This window comes from Chelonia mydas, chromosome 15, assembly GCF_015237465.2.
Source record: "Chelonia mydas isolate rCheMyd1 chromosome 15, rCheMyd1.pri.v2, whole genome shotgun sequence".
Taxonomy (NCBI): domain Eukaryota; kingdom Metazoa; phylum Chordata; order Testudines; family Cheloniidae; genus Chelonia; species Chelonia mydas.
The window spans coordinates 26444013-26458073 of record NC_057856.1 but is presented as its reverse complement, the minus strand read 5'-3'; the positions used below and the strand labels follow the sequence as shown (position 1 = coordinate 26458073).

The window sequence follows — 14061 nt, the reverse complement described above, 5'->3', positions numbered from 1 at the left end:
TACACATTTAACAACAGGAAATCTAATATAGTCACATATGCATTATTCGACAGGGAAAACAAGAATAGAAATTTTGCTACCTCACTACTCACCCCCCTTATAGATCGTTAAGAAACATATTAAATAGAACTGGATCTAGTACCGACCTTTGAGGGACCCCACCATTAACTTGTTGCCATGATGAATATTGACCATCTAATTCTAACCTTTGTTTTCTGTCTCCTACAGTTTTTGGTCTGTGACAATACTTTGCCTCTAACCCAACAACAACTTCTTTAGGAGCTTCTTGTGCAGGACCTTGTCACAGAAACAAGCCTAGTTTGGAGTTTCTAGCCTCTGTTGTTTTTGAGCTCCATGAGTGTCAAAAGTTCATGGAAGCATATGGATAATCTAGGTTTCCCTTACTCATAATTAAAATACGGCTCAAATTTTCAAAGCATATTCATGACTGGACTGATATGAAGCAGAGGAAGCTTTGGCCTGAAAAGGGATTTGTTTAAGAACATTATGAGTGATTGTAAATGGGGACTGAATGGAAACTCCTTCGTAGCTATAGAATTTCATCTGAGCTATAGAATTTGCTACTGGAAACAATAATGTCTCCCTTTTCTGTTATTTTCCATTGAACTTTGTGAGCCAGACTCTGTGGAATTGTATGGATGGAAGAGAGTAGAATCTGACCCTCCTGATGCTTTAATTAACTCCATACAAGGGCAGTGTGATTCAGTGAGCATGAAAGACACCATAGAAAATATCACAAATAAAAAGGTGCACTGAATGGAATACACCCTTCTTGTGACATCATAGGGATCCAAGCTGGGGAGCCGGCAATAGGAAGTCTGTTATATGATATCCATACTCACATGTGGATTTGTTGTGATGCTCAGTTCGTTCTCTTCTGTCTCAGGGGTGGCAGCATCCACAGAGAAATTGTCCGCTGTGGTTGGTGGGGGCTGGGTCTCCATTTCCATAATGTCCATGGATTCTGCATCACCCGCTAGCATATCTGCTGGCATTTCGGTGACCTGTTTAGGTAATTCAGTCTCCTGAGCCCCTTGTTCATCCTGTAGAGTTTCTTCTGAAGCTTCATTTCCTTCTATACTTCCTCCTGCTGGTTGCTCCAGTGGGGTTTCATTAGAATCATCAGCCATCTTCTCCTACAAGCTTCCTTCCAAAATACACATTATTAGATTTTCTTTCCTGCTATCCCTGGCATTTACCACAAAAGCCCTTTAGATCAGAGTCCATTCCCCTGAAAGGGTGATGGTATAGTCTCCTAACTGAAGGTATAGCAGATGGGAAACCAATAGTACCTTTGATCTTGTGCAACATGCCCAAGAGAAAGGAGCTGGTGATGTAAAATTGGTCCAAAGTATTAAAATTCCCTTAAAGTTTGCCATAAGTGCCCAGGAAGGGTGGCAGAACTGTGTGTAGGAAGATAGGGGCCTACCCTACATTACTCCTGGCATCCTAGCCAGAACCATTCAACCCCTCTCATTTCTATGAGCGCTAAAATTCCTTTAAAGTGGAAGACAAAAATGGATACAGAAACACCAGGTTAGATTTCCAGGTCAGTCACATAAACATTTAGAATCCCAGAGATGGTTCTATAGCATGTAAACAATCATTTATTCCATCTCGAAGTACCATACATATGTCCTCTGTCCGGTCATGCATGTACCTAAAGCACCTGTAGTTCCTTGTGGCAGAGATGTTCTCTCTTAGACTTGTACCTCTGTCACAGTGTCTATGCATAATAATAATTCAGAGAAAGGGGGATAAAGCTAGAGACTGGCACTTAGTTCAGACCCAGATTAGTTTTAGGCTGACTTTGGGGTGTGGATTCATGGTCAAACAAGGGCTGAGGTTCAGTTCAAAAGCACAGAAATCTTGCTAGCAAAGAGCTTTTGAAGATGGCTATTCTCATGAGCTTTTGGCTGCATCCACACTAGAACCAGAAAACAGATCCCTTATGCTTGTACATACCACCTGGACCCCAACCCTTAGGGACAAGTTTATATGCAAGCCTTCAAATCGGAGCCCTATGGTTCACCTCAAAATGAAAAAATGAGGTCTGGTTTTGGCCCATTCCCTAGATAAAACTCTCCCATTAGAGACTGGCATGCAAAGGGTTGGGGACCTCCTCCCTTGGGAAATGTTTTTGAAAATACATATCATTTAGTACAGTCTGATGGACAAAATATTTGCTCTACAGACAATGCTGTTGCTGTGTGAAGGATTGACAGCCATCAGTTAATCCTGTCCACAGCAGGACATTAACCCCACCAGAGGGAAGGAATCCCCCCATTCCCCTGCCACCCTCCTTCAGTTCAAACACCATATTGTACATATACCGAGTTTGGGCACCTACCCATGCCCCGAGGATGCACGCTGCGTACTTTAGCTTGGCTCCATCTCTGGTTCGTATCTGAGGGCACAGACATTTTTCTTTCTTTCTCCAGCTCACCACACATTTTTGCACCCGTCAAAACACATTTATCTCCAGTGAGGGTCATTACTCAGCAGGATATTAATGATTTAGCTCCCACCTGTTCCTGCTGCCTTATCCAGACCCGCCCCCCCATCTCCCCCTGGGACTGCTGCTGCTGCTCATCCTTCACACCCCTCTAACCTCCTCTAACTCTCCAAAACCTTTCCATTCCCTTGGCCAGGCTCCCCCAAACCTTGCTCCCTCAGACGCTTACCCGCAACCCCCCTTTCCTCAGGCCTTGCTCCAAATCACTCTCAATGGGAACCCCCATCCCTCTCCCTTTCAGACCCCCTCTCAGCCTCACCTCTGCAGCAGCCTCAGCCCAGCAGCCTGGAGCTCCCCTGTTCTGTTTGTATCTGAAGCCTGTTCCCATAGTAACTGCTGCTGGTGCTGCAGGCAGTGAGAGACAGGCTGGAAAGATCAGTTGCAGAGGAGCTTGCTGTGTAGGGGTGAGAGAAGGGGAGAAGTGGTGAGCACTAAGGCACCACCAGGCTGGCGGGTATTCCTCAGGGGGTGGAGGATAGGAGGTACTTCCTTTCTCCCACTGGCTGCTCCTGAGTTCATGGTACACAGGCCGTCTCCACTCCCCCCTGCAGGACACTGGCTAACAGGACCCAAGCAGCTGCTCATCCCTTCACCCTCCTCTGCCCACATCCAGATCCCATTCACATCTGCAAGAGGTACCACTGTTGTGAGTCCCTGTACAACATGAACCCAGCCTCTAAAGAAGAGCCCGACTCCCCTGGGACAGGTGGCCTCACCTTGTAGCAGAAGCATCATGAGGGATGGTAGCCCTGAGCTGAGTGCATGGCACACGAGTACCACAAGGCCCCATATAATTAAGTCATTATGTCAAGTTTTCTGTGCCAGATCACTGCCTTTCAGAATCTCCTGTAATCACATGACTCCAAGAGCTGTGGCTTCAAGAAAAACTCCAAACACCCTGAGACCTATGATAAAATAGCAGGAACTGGCACTACTACATCATCTTCCCTCATTCCCCCTTCTCTCTTCTCCCACATCTTCCAACCACTAACACTGCTCTTTGTACCTCCTGAGTGGGGCAAATGGAGCAGAGCAAGCTAGAGAATCTGCCCCAAAGTATTGACTTTGACTGCTTTACCTATCTGAAATAAGGCATCTGGTCCTCAGGTTACACAGCACTTGTATAAACAATCCACTAAAGGGGTTGTCTAGGGTAATGCTTCCTTTAAAACACGTTTGCAAATATAAAGTTTAAAATATTATCTTCCCTTAAAAGATAATGAAGTTTAAACTCTCTTGACTATGTAGAAATAACGATTTCTAAATCTAAGTTCTTTTCCTCATGCACAATACGCAGCGTGATAGTCCTGAAAGTCAATTTTGTTATCCTTTGAAACATTAGGTTTTTTTTCAAGCTCAAGAGGCAGCTTGACTGTGTGAGGTGCGAAGCTACTACTGTATTAGACCCATGAAGCAAAAAGTATAAACAACTCTTGGGTGTGTGTGTGTATATATCAAATGGAACGGGGCACACTTTAAGGAGTTGAGATAAGAGATAAAATGACTGATGAAAGCAAATACAAACAGGAACTGCTGCCTTTAATTTTACACACCTGGACATTTGCAGGGCTGGGACCTTGGCTAAAATTCAAAGTGAAGCCAGTTTTAGGCTCTATAGAAAGGTTAAGGCTGAGATTCTGTGCTGTGCTGCGCTCCCCCGAGACACATTCAATGGGAAAGGAATTAAAGGTGGCTTTAAGCCACCTTTTCCCCCTCCTGCTTCTGGTCTGTTCCAGGAGCAAAAATAGCCTCCGGCATAATTAGGTTAGCTAATGGCCTTCTCTAGATTCCCTCGGACAGCCTCTGGCTTGCAGAACAAGTATGACTGTAGTGGTGTGGTCAGTCCTGCCTCTTCCCACCTCTGCCACCTCCACTCTAGTCCCTAGCTTCTCTCTCATACCTACTGGCCTGGGGCTTCCACAAGGGCTAGCATAAGTCCACTTATGGAAAGCCAATGCAGTAATTCCACCCCTGCACCTTGTAAGCAGTTTATAGCACCTATACACCACGGGAGTAGGGAGATGAAACCCCTTTTATATTTCTAGTGGTCATTTAGTTTTGGCATTTATTAAAATTCATTTAGTTTCGTATTTATTAAAGCCCATTTTCTCTTGTTTCAGAAAGCATTATTTTGCACTACAGTGGCAGCTTGAAGTTATAATCAACAATAAGTTAGTTCAAAACCTGGTGATTATAGATTGTTATATACTCCCAGCAACATTCATTCCATCATTTCCTACCTTGATATCATTAGGCAGAAGGGCCAAATTCCACTCTCACTTACACTAGTACAAAAACACTAATTCCCATTTACACTGGTATATGGTCCTTCTGTTCAGTTCCCCCTTGCTGGACCCTTGTTTGTGGTCTAAGCAGGGAGTTTAGGCCTCTCCACCTGCACACTATATCTGATTTTGCAAGGAGGATAACACAGGCTTTGCAGATTACACTAGCTGGCATGTATCAATACCTCTGACTGAACATATCCGTAAACACCAGCAAGCAGGAAGAATATACAGCAACTCCTCGCTTAAAGTTGTTTCGATCTTACGTCTCTGCTCAATTACAGAACATGCTCCATTTAAGGTTGTGCAATGCTTCGCTATAACGTCATTTGGCTGCCTGCTTTGTCCACAGGGGGCAGCCCCACATCAGCTCCCCTACGCCGCCCCCACAGCGCCTCCCACCCGCCGGCAGACCCCACAGATCAGCGCCTTCCCCCACCTCCTGCCCACAGCAATCAGCTGGCTTGTGATGTTTGGGAGGCAGGGGGAGCCTGCATGCTGTGTCCTCCCTCCAGAACACCACAAGCCAGCTGATTGCCGTGGGCAGGAGGGAGAAGCGAGGACACCTCGTGTGGAGTAAAGGGGTAGGAGGGGAGGCTTGGGGGAAGGGGTGGAGTGGGCGGGCTGAGGGTTGAGCCCCCCACCCCTGGTGCTTGCAGAGTAGGGGAAGCTGCTGCTGCTGCTGCGCAACGTGCTTCTCCCAGCCTATAGCACCTTCAGCCTCCTTGCCTGCCTCATTGTCTCCAGTGCCAGTGGACTGTGCCTGTGTGGGGTAAGGTGGGGGCATCTCCCAACTATAGTACTGTACTGTACGGCAAAAAAAGATCCCTGGAACCTAACCCCCCCATTTACATTCATTCTTATAGGGAAATTGGATTCACTTAGCATCATTTCACTTAAAGTCGCATTTTTCAGGAACATAACTACAACTTAAGTGAAGAGTTACTGTAGCTGAAAAGCAAATGAGTCTACCACATATGAAGGATTAATTAATTAATAGGTGTTTTAATAATTAATTGGTATGGAGTCTAACAGATCAATAGGCTGTTTATAGCCATGGCTTAAAACCATCTATAACACCTTCTACACCAGTGCTTATAACCATACATAATATACTATCCATGTCTGTAATATACTTATAAGATGTATAATTTATTAATCCATTATAGCCTTTGAAACCTCAATATTAAGAAGTGTGACCATCTGATCTCTAGATATCAGTGTTGATCTGCTTCTGTCAGGTCCAAGTTTGTTCAAAATTGAGATTTTGTAAAAATAACCTTTTCCAAAAATTATGACAGTTACACTAAAATCAGGTATACGTCTTTTTTTTTTTTTTTTTAAGAATTCCAATAGAAACTGGTTTAAAAACAAACCAAGCCAATAAGAGTCCTCTTGCAGTGTATGCAACCCAAAAACTACAGCACAGAAAATAAAATGAACAAGAAACCCAATATACACCAAATTAGAACTATATTATAGTCCAAGCTATGAGAAATATAAAAAGCTGACCTGTTCAGGAAGGACTTTAGATTAAAAATGAATGTAAATTATCACCAATAAACAAAAACAAAAAAACCCAGCATAACTCTTTATTGGTAAATGTTACTTCCCATGAACAAACAGAAAAAAACATTCACTAAATGTTACAGAATAATTTGGCAAGGATTCTAACTAAAGAAGAAGCATGGACCTCACTTTGATGTCACACCTGATTTACATCAGTGCAAGTGAAATCAGAATCAGGTCCTATGACTCTACAATCTATTCCCTATGAATCAGTAAAATTACTGATCATGACCAGGTGCAAGTCTGTTGAAAGCAATTCAGGTGTAGTATATCCAGCAGGCTGGAGGTCAGAGCCTCGGAACCCATCATAAACACTCCAGCTTCAGCAAGTAGATGTAGGTTGCAAAGGGAACTTTTCAAACCAGGTTGGAGTTCAGAAAGCACAAACTTTGATCTTACTGTCTTCCAAGCCAGTCATCTTTGCAAGGGGAGAATATTGCAGCTGAAAAAATGTAAAGGAATAAAATTAGGTCTTCTGCATTCAATCCGGAGTAAGGAAATAGGGGAAAAAGATTTATTTTTTTCTGGCCCCTTTGTAATCTTTGAGCTTACTACGTAAAGACCTCCATAGCCAGACCCTTCCCCTCCAGTTAACCAAACAGAGCCCCACTCACCTCTTTAGCCTCCCCAGTGGGCTGCGAGGCTAAGCCTTCCCCATTCCCAACTTGATCTCTTGATATGATGCACCTCCCCACACTGCTGCAGCTAAATCTTTAACAACTGACTTTAGATAATGTCTTTCACTGAAGATTCTAAAAGTGATCATCAAATTTGAGAGGGGTGATCAAAGCAGAGTGAACCATGCCCAACACCAAATGACAAATTAGTCCTGTCCTTAATGCAGAATCCATGGTTCTGATCCTGTGTGAAAGCCCTATCCACTCCATTACGTGGAGGAGAATATTGCACCCAGCTGAATCTGCAGAGGAAAGATCCTGTCTACACTATAATTCCAACAGTTTTGTGAGCCTCAGCTACAACACAGCTGTGCCCCAGTCAAAGACTGTTTACCCCGGGGTAGACTGAAAAACCAGGTATAACAGCGTTAGAGGATCCAAACTACATCCTGAAAACATATGGGGCCCTATTTCCCACAGGCACACACATGGCACAAGTAATACTGATCGACATCAGTTCCTGCAGTGAAGAAATTATACTCCAGGGCTGTAACAAGGTTATAACAACATGGTTTGGGCCAGTCTACGCAGGAAAACCAAACCATATTATAAAGCAGGTGGGGCACAACAGGGTCCAACTGCAATTTGTATAGCACCAGCAGTGCCCCCCCTTGCTAGGCAGGTCAGAAGTACCCACTTGATAATGAGCAAGGTGGCACTCAAAGTCTTTGGTGCTGAAGAAAGCTAGGCTGGATTCTGCCTCAGGTAAATTCCCAGGGGAGGGCAGAAGGCTCAGGCTCCGTTATGCTTAGCAAAGGCATTTTCCAGTTTAAGGCTGGTTAATGACATGCCTATTCATGCACTTTGCCAACCTGAACTCAGAAGCTATGGAAGAAAACGGCATGCCTACCCCAGCAGTCCTTTCCCAGCCCACTGCTTTGGTGTGAGCCCGAGGTGTAATTTCTTGCCGCCACGGATCACGGTCACACTCAGAGGTTTCTGAAATGCAAGAAAATAAACAGCACCTTCTCCTGTCAAGTTGGCCCTGCTCTCATTTCCCTGTCCCCCTAAGAACATAAGAACGGCCATACTGGGTCAGACCAATGGTCCATCTAGCCCAGTATCCCGTCTTCTAACAATGGACAGAGCCAAATGCTTCAGAGAGAGTGAAAAGAACAGGACTATTTATAGAGTGATCCACCCCGTCACAATCCCAGCATTTAGTACTCAGAGGTTTAGGAACACCCAGAGCGCTGGGTTGCATCCCTGACCATCTTTTTAAACTCCCTCTTTTGGAAGCTGTTCCATAACCTTAATTTTTGTTGCCCTTCTCTGTACTTTTTCCAATTCTGATATTTTACTAGATGGGCTGCCCAGAACGTCACGCAGTATTCAAGGCATGGATGTACCATGGGTTTACATAGTGGCCTTATGACATTTTCTGTCTTATTATGTATCCCTTTCCTAATCGTTCCTACCCCTCTGATAGCTTTTTTGACTGCTGCTGCACATTGAGTGGATGTTTTCAAAGAACTATCCACAATGACTCCAAGATCTCTTCCTTGAATGGTAACAGCTAACTTAGACCCCATCATTTTGTATGTATAGTTGGCATTATGTTTTCCAATGTGCATTACTTCGCTTTTATCAACATTGAATTTCAAGGCCAGGTGGCAGAGTAACTCTTCTTCCTTCCAAGGAGAGTCAAAAGCAGCTCTCTATAAAGCTTATCACCATTACTCCTTGATCAGCCAGCAGCTGGCACTCTTAGTAGAGACAAAGCATGATGCTTACACACCCTCCCAAATCTCTCAGCCCAGGAAAGATCTCAACTGTTCTCCGTTGGACCCAGCTGGTCTCAGGAATAGTATTGAGCAGTATGGCTATGGGGTCAACATTCACATCAAAAGCAGCAGCAGGATGAGCCTGATGTTTGGTTTCCAGAGTGGCAACCTGAGACTACTGGTGTCTTCCAACTATCACAAAAGAAAAAATATCTAACCTTCTGTTCAAAGACTGCAAATAGAACTCAGCCGAAGCTGGTAACCTGCTCACCCCTTCGCTGTGCTGCACCACGGTGGCAATATTTTGCAGTGTCTGGAAGTTGTGTGTGTCGACAGAGCCAAACTCAATGATCTCATCATCAACCTGTAATCCCTTTACAAAGAACCGACAGGAAACTAAGCATCATTTGCCCTCAAAGATACACAACGCTTTGTGTTTATATAACATCTTTCATCCAAGGACCTTAACACACCTGATGAACATTCATCTAGAACGGGGTGGGGAACCTACAGCCTCTGGTCCGCATTTGGCCCATTGCTTAATTTCTTCTGGCCCGCGCATGGGCGGCGTGTCCCATAGGCTGGGGAGGGCTGTGCCTCCCCAAACAGCCAGACATTGACCTGCCCACGCTCCACCCTGCCCAGCTCCACCTGCTCCTGTTTACTGCTGTGCAGCTGCTGCTCCTCCAGACCCCCTGTGCTCCAGCTAGCGCTCCAGGGGCCGCCTGCCTTCCTGGTGCTCCTCTGGGACTGGGGGCCCAGCCTGGGGCAGGGCTAGGGGCCGCAGTGGCGGGGGGGGGCCCTTGGGGCTCTGGCATGGGGGCAGAAGGGGCAGGGCTGGGGGCTTTTGATCAGAGCCTTCCTTTTAACTTCTGTGGGTCAATGGCCCGTGATAGCAAAAAGGTTCCCCACCCCTCATCTAGGTTATGCCTCCATTTAAGAATCTCAAAGTGCTTCTCAAAATTTAGTAGATTAAGCCTCACAAGCCCCCAGGGAAATATGGGAGTAGTATTTATTATTCCTGCTACAGAGATGGGGAAACCAAAGCACATAGTGGTGACATGGCCTTAGTCAAGTCATACAGTGTGTCAATTGGAGAGCTGGGGAAAAAATGAGTTCTGATTCCCACCCCCATGCCTGACCCACTAGCTAGGTGTTCTAACGTGGCCATGGCTCTACAGGTTACAGCAATGCATATTTTACACTGTTCAGGCTAACGAGTATAATTACGTCCACCAGGAAAGTTACAAGCACCTGGCAAGAATCTGGTTTAACAACAGGAGCTCAAACCCTGCTCCTGATTGCAGATGAGTGGGGAGGGCCACCTGCCATATCTGGGGCCCAACTGGCAGAGATTGTGCCATTGGAAGCAAAATGACTGAACTTGCCGAGATGCTAGCAGGAGAGCCTGGTGTGACGGCATTCACTCTTGCGAAGGGCTGTGGCAGACTCGGGTTCTGATTCATTGCCTCAGCCTGAGCTTCTGCCTCATCCTTTGCCTGCTTCTCCTTCTCTCGGGCATGCAGCTGGTGGAGAGCTTTTTCCACTTGCAGCATTAGGGCCTTGTGATCATTCTGCAAACCTAAAGGTGAGAGACATTAGTGCAGAGAAGACAGGAACAATCACATTTTCATTTAAAGTCCTTACCTAACAGATGCATCTCTCTCTGGCTGAGATTCTTAGCTTTCAATTAAAAGTATTTTGTTCCTTAGGCCTACACTGTGAATGAAACTGTGCTAACAACCTTGTGCAGCTAGCATAGCTGTTTCTAGCTCAGTTTACCTGACCAGTGTGGCCACCTGAAAACCATATTAAATCTATGTTAGTAACTCATGCTCCTGACTACCTATCTGTGGGAGTGAGTCAATGTCCCCAAATACACAGTGTAAGGATAACCAGTTACAACAGTCATCACCTGACAGTGCCATGGTTACAGACTGAAAGCTGTTTCACAGCCCTGCTCATGAGCAGCAGTGATACACAGTACACATACACAGTTGTGAAGAAACAGCCATATTACAAATTCAGTAAAAATCCATAGCGTAGATAGAGAATATGGACTAGGGAGATCAATGTCCACATAAAGAACACTAAACAACCAAATCCCCTTTCCATTAAATCACACGCTAAATACAACACTTATTTCTAAACAATGACTATTATAATACATTTGTCCACAAATACAAGGCAAGCACTAAATTTAAAAGGAACAATGTCAACTAGTTTTATTTATTTTATAAAGAACACAGAAAGGTTTTACAATATGACTGTTCTCATTAATCATTAGTAGGTGCATTAATAATGCTGCACACTGCATTTTAACAGATTCAATTTTATGACTGAGCCAGTCCCCTGGCACTTTTGTAGTACCTGACCAGAGGACAAAGCTGCTTAGAAACAAAACTCAAACTGACTCCACTATTATTATTTTCCAAACTGAATGAAATGAAAATATTAGGGCTGTCGATTAAGCGCAGTTAACTTACACAATTAACTCAAAAAAATTAATCACGATTAATCGCACTGTTAAACAATAGAATACCAATTGAAATTTATTAAATATTTGAAAATGTAGAAAAACATCCAACAATATATTGATTTCAGAATAGTGTACACCTTACATTATTTTATTACAAATATTTGCATGTAAAAATGATAAACAAAAGAAATAGTATTTTTCAATTCACCTCATAGACGTACTGTAATGCAATCTATTTATCGTGAAACTGCAACTTACAAATGTAGAATTTTTTTGGTTACATAACTGCACACAAAAACAAAATGATGTAAAACTTTAGCTCCTACAAGCCCACTCAGTCCTACTTCTTGTTCAGGCAATCATGAAGACAAACAAGTTTGTTTACATTTATGGGAGATAATGCTGCTGGCTTCTTATTTACATCACCTGAAAGAGAGAACAGGCATTCTCATGTTTTGTAGTCAGCATTGCAAGTTATTTACATACCAGATATGCTGAACATTTGTATGGCCCTTCATGCTTCAGCCACCATTCCAGAGGACATGCTTCCATACTGATGATACTCGTTGAAAAAATAATGCATTTTTGATTGAACTCCTTGGGGAGAATAGTATGTCTCCTGCTCCCTTTTTCCTGAATTCTTCCATACATCTCATGTTATAGCAATCTCCGACGATGACCTAGCACATGTTCGTTTTAAGAACACTTTCACTGCAGATTTGACAAAACGCAAAGAAGGTACCAATGTAAGATTTCTAAAGATAGCTACAGCACTCGACTCAAAGTTTAAGAATCTGAAGTGCTTTTCAAAATCTGAGAGGGATGAGGTGTGGAGCATGCTTTCAGAAGTCTTAAAAGATGTGGAAACTCTGATGTGGAAACTACAGAACACAAAAGACCAAAAACGAAAATCAACCTCCTGCCAGTGGCATTTGACTCAGATAATGAACATGTTCGTCCACACTGCTTTGGATCGTTATCGAGCAGAACCTGTCATCAGCATGGACGCAGGTCCTCTGGAATAGTGGGCAAAGCATGAAGGGGCATATGAATCTTTAGCGCATCAGGCATGTAAATATATTGACACACCGGCTACAACAGTGCCATGCGAACACCTGATCTCACTTTTAGTTGACTTTGTAAATAAGAATCAGGCAGCATTATCTCCAGCCAGTCGCTCAGACAAACAAATTTGTTTACATTTGCAGAACAAGAAGTAGGACTGAATGGACTTGTAGGCTCTAAAATTTTATACTTTTATTTTTGAATGCAGGTTTGTTTGTTTTTCACATAATTCTACATTTGTAAGTTCTACTTTCATGATAAAGAGATTGCACTACAGTATGAGGTGCAATGAGGTGAACTGTATGAGGTGAATTGAAAAATACTATTTCTTTTGTTTCTTACAGCACAAATATTTGTAATAAAAAACGTGCGCGTTGTCACTTTGTGTTCTGTGTTGTAACGGAAATAAATCTGAAAATGTAGAAAACATCCAAAATATTTAAATAAATTATTATTAACAGTGCAATTAATCAAAGTAATTTTTTTTATTCGCACAAATTATCACGATTATTTTTTTTAATCTCTTGCCAGCCCTGGAAAATATTAAACAGCAGTAGGACGTTATTACTATAAAGAGGGTTGCAATTCTGAATTTTATCAAGTTGTTATTAATAAACTAAAGAAACTCATCCTTTTAAATAGCTGAGTTTCCAACCAATAGCGTCCCTTTGCCTAACAGAGTTCTCAGTTTTATTTCTTTACGTTTGCCAAGGGGAAAAACCAAGCCCGATGTTTGTAAAACAAAGAGCCAAACTTCTGCCAAGCGTTGCCCCTTTCATTTCGCTCAGCCCCGCGAAAGACGACTTTTCAGCGCAGAGCTGCTTACAGATAACGTTGTGCCTGGCCGCACGGACTTGGTACACGTCCACATCGGCACGCGGGTACCCTTCGGCATCGACCAGCGGCTCGTCCATCCCGACTCCCTGCTGCTGCGGGGCAGAAATGCGGTCACCGAACGCGCAGCTGCTCGCCGCAAGAGCCCGCTCGGGCTCCCGCTTTTAAAGGGCAAACACGCAAAAAAATGGCACCTGTGGCGTCTCCGCAGCTCGCCGACGAGGCTGAACTAGAGCGGCGGGGAACGGCAGAGTCCGAGGCTGGCCCAGGCCCGCCCCGCGGCTGCGTATGTGGCGGGGCATCGCAGACCCCCCCCGCCTGACACGCCTCACACACCGCGGCGCTTTGCTCAGAGACCCCGCCGGCCCCGCGCGCCCTGGCAGTTTGAGCCCCGTGTGCGTGAACAGACACCCCCGTGCGCGCGGGGGGGGGGGGGCAGATGCAGGGCCCGGGTGCCCCCCGCACGCGCGCGCGCACTCACCCCCTCCAGCACGGCGTAGCAGGCTTTGATCTGGGCCTCGAGCTCATCCTTCCTGCGGACCAGCTCCTGCACCTCGCGCACGCTCAGCGCCTCGGGCCCGGCGGCCTCCTCCGCCATCGCCCGAGCCCAACAACGCCCCCCGCGCCCGCGCACGCGCGCGAGCGGCTCACGCGCCGCGCCGCAGGGCGGGGGTGGGGGGCGGAGCCACGCAGGGACCCGCCCCGCCTCCCTGGGCGGTGGGCGGGGCGAGCGGGGGTGGGTGGGAGGAGCTGGGTGGAGCAGGCCCCGCCCTCCCTGAGCCAGACACACACCTGGGGGGGGGGGAGCTCGGGGGGGGGACGATGCATCTCCCGCTGTGCAGGGGGGTCCGTGCCCACCTTTGATGCCTCTCCCGTAGGGCACAGAGGGTGC

At 45.4% G+C, this 14061-nt stretch overlaps 2 protein-coding genes across 9 annotated transcripts in view; both read right to left on the bottom strand.

Moving 5' to 3' along the window:
- The window catches only part of CFAP251 (cilia and flagella associated protein 251), a 30744-nt gene extending 27694 nt beyond the window's left edge, over positions 1 to 3050 (bottom strand). For 2 of the 5 annotated variants that reach the window (XM_043529239.1, XM_043529242.1), the window contains exons 1-2: positions 2796 to 3047; positions 864 to 1168 (exon numbers count right to left, since the gene is read on the bottom strand). In XM_043529239.1, the coding sequence (XP_043385174.1) occupies positions 864 to 1151 (288 nt within the window). In that variant the 5' untranslated portion in view covers positions 1152 to 1168; positions 2796 to 3047. Of the gene's footprint in view, positions 1 to 863; positions 1169 to 2371; positions 2429 to 2795 lie in introns of all 5 variants that reach the window. The other 3 variants (XM_043529240.1, XM_043529241.1, XM_037879123.2) reach the window with 3 other exon arrangements.
- Positions 3051 to 6399: 3349 nt separating this feature from the next.
- PSMD9 (proteasome 26S subunit, non-ATPase 9) lies at positions 6400 to 13872 on the bottom strand. Of its 4 annotated transcripts, none has more exons than XM_037878793.2 (6): positions 13651 to 13872; positions 13162 to 13264; positions 10180 to 10373; positions 9063 to 9164; positions 7918 to 8006; positions 6400 to 6832 (listed from the first exon to the last, which is right to left on the bottom strand). In XM_037878793.2, the coding sequence occupies exons 1-6, from the start codon at positions 13765 to 13767 to the stop codon at positions 6805 to 6807; spliced, it is 633 nt and encodes a 210-aa protein (XP_037734721.1). In that variant the 5' UTR covers positions 13768 to 13872; the 3' UTR covers positions 6400 to 6804. The 4 variants fall into 4 exon arrangements, 3 of the variants coding, with proteins under 3 accessions (XP_037734721.1, XP_037734722.1, XP_037734723.1); XM_037878794.2 differs by having other exon boundaries at positions 13162 to 13261; positions 13651 to 13845; XR_006285964.1 differs by having other exon boundaries at positions 6749 to 6832; positions 9010 to 9164; positions 13651 to 13829.
- Between the last annotated feature and the right edge of the window lie 189 nt (positions 13873 to 14061).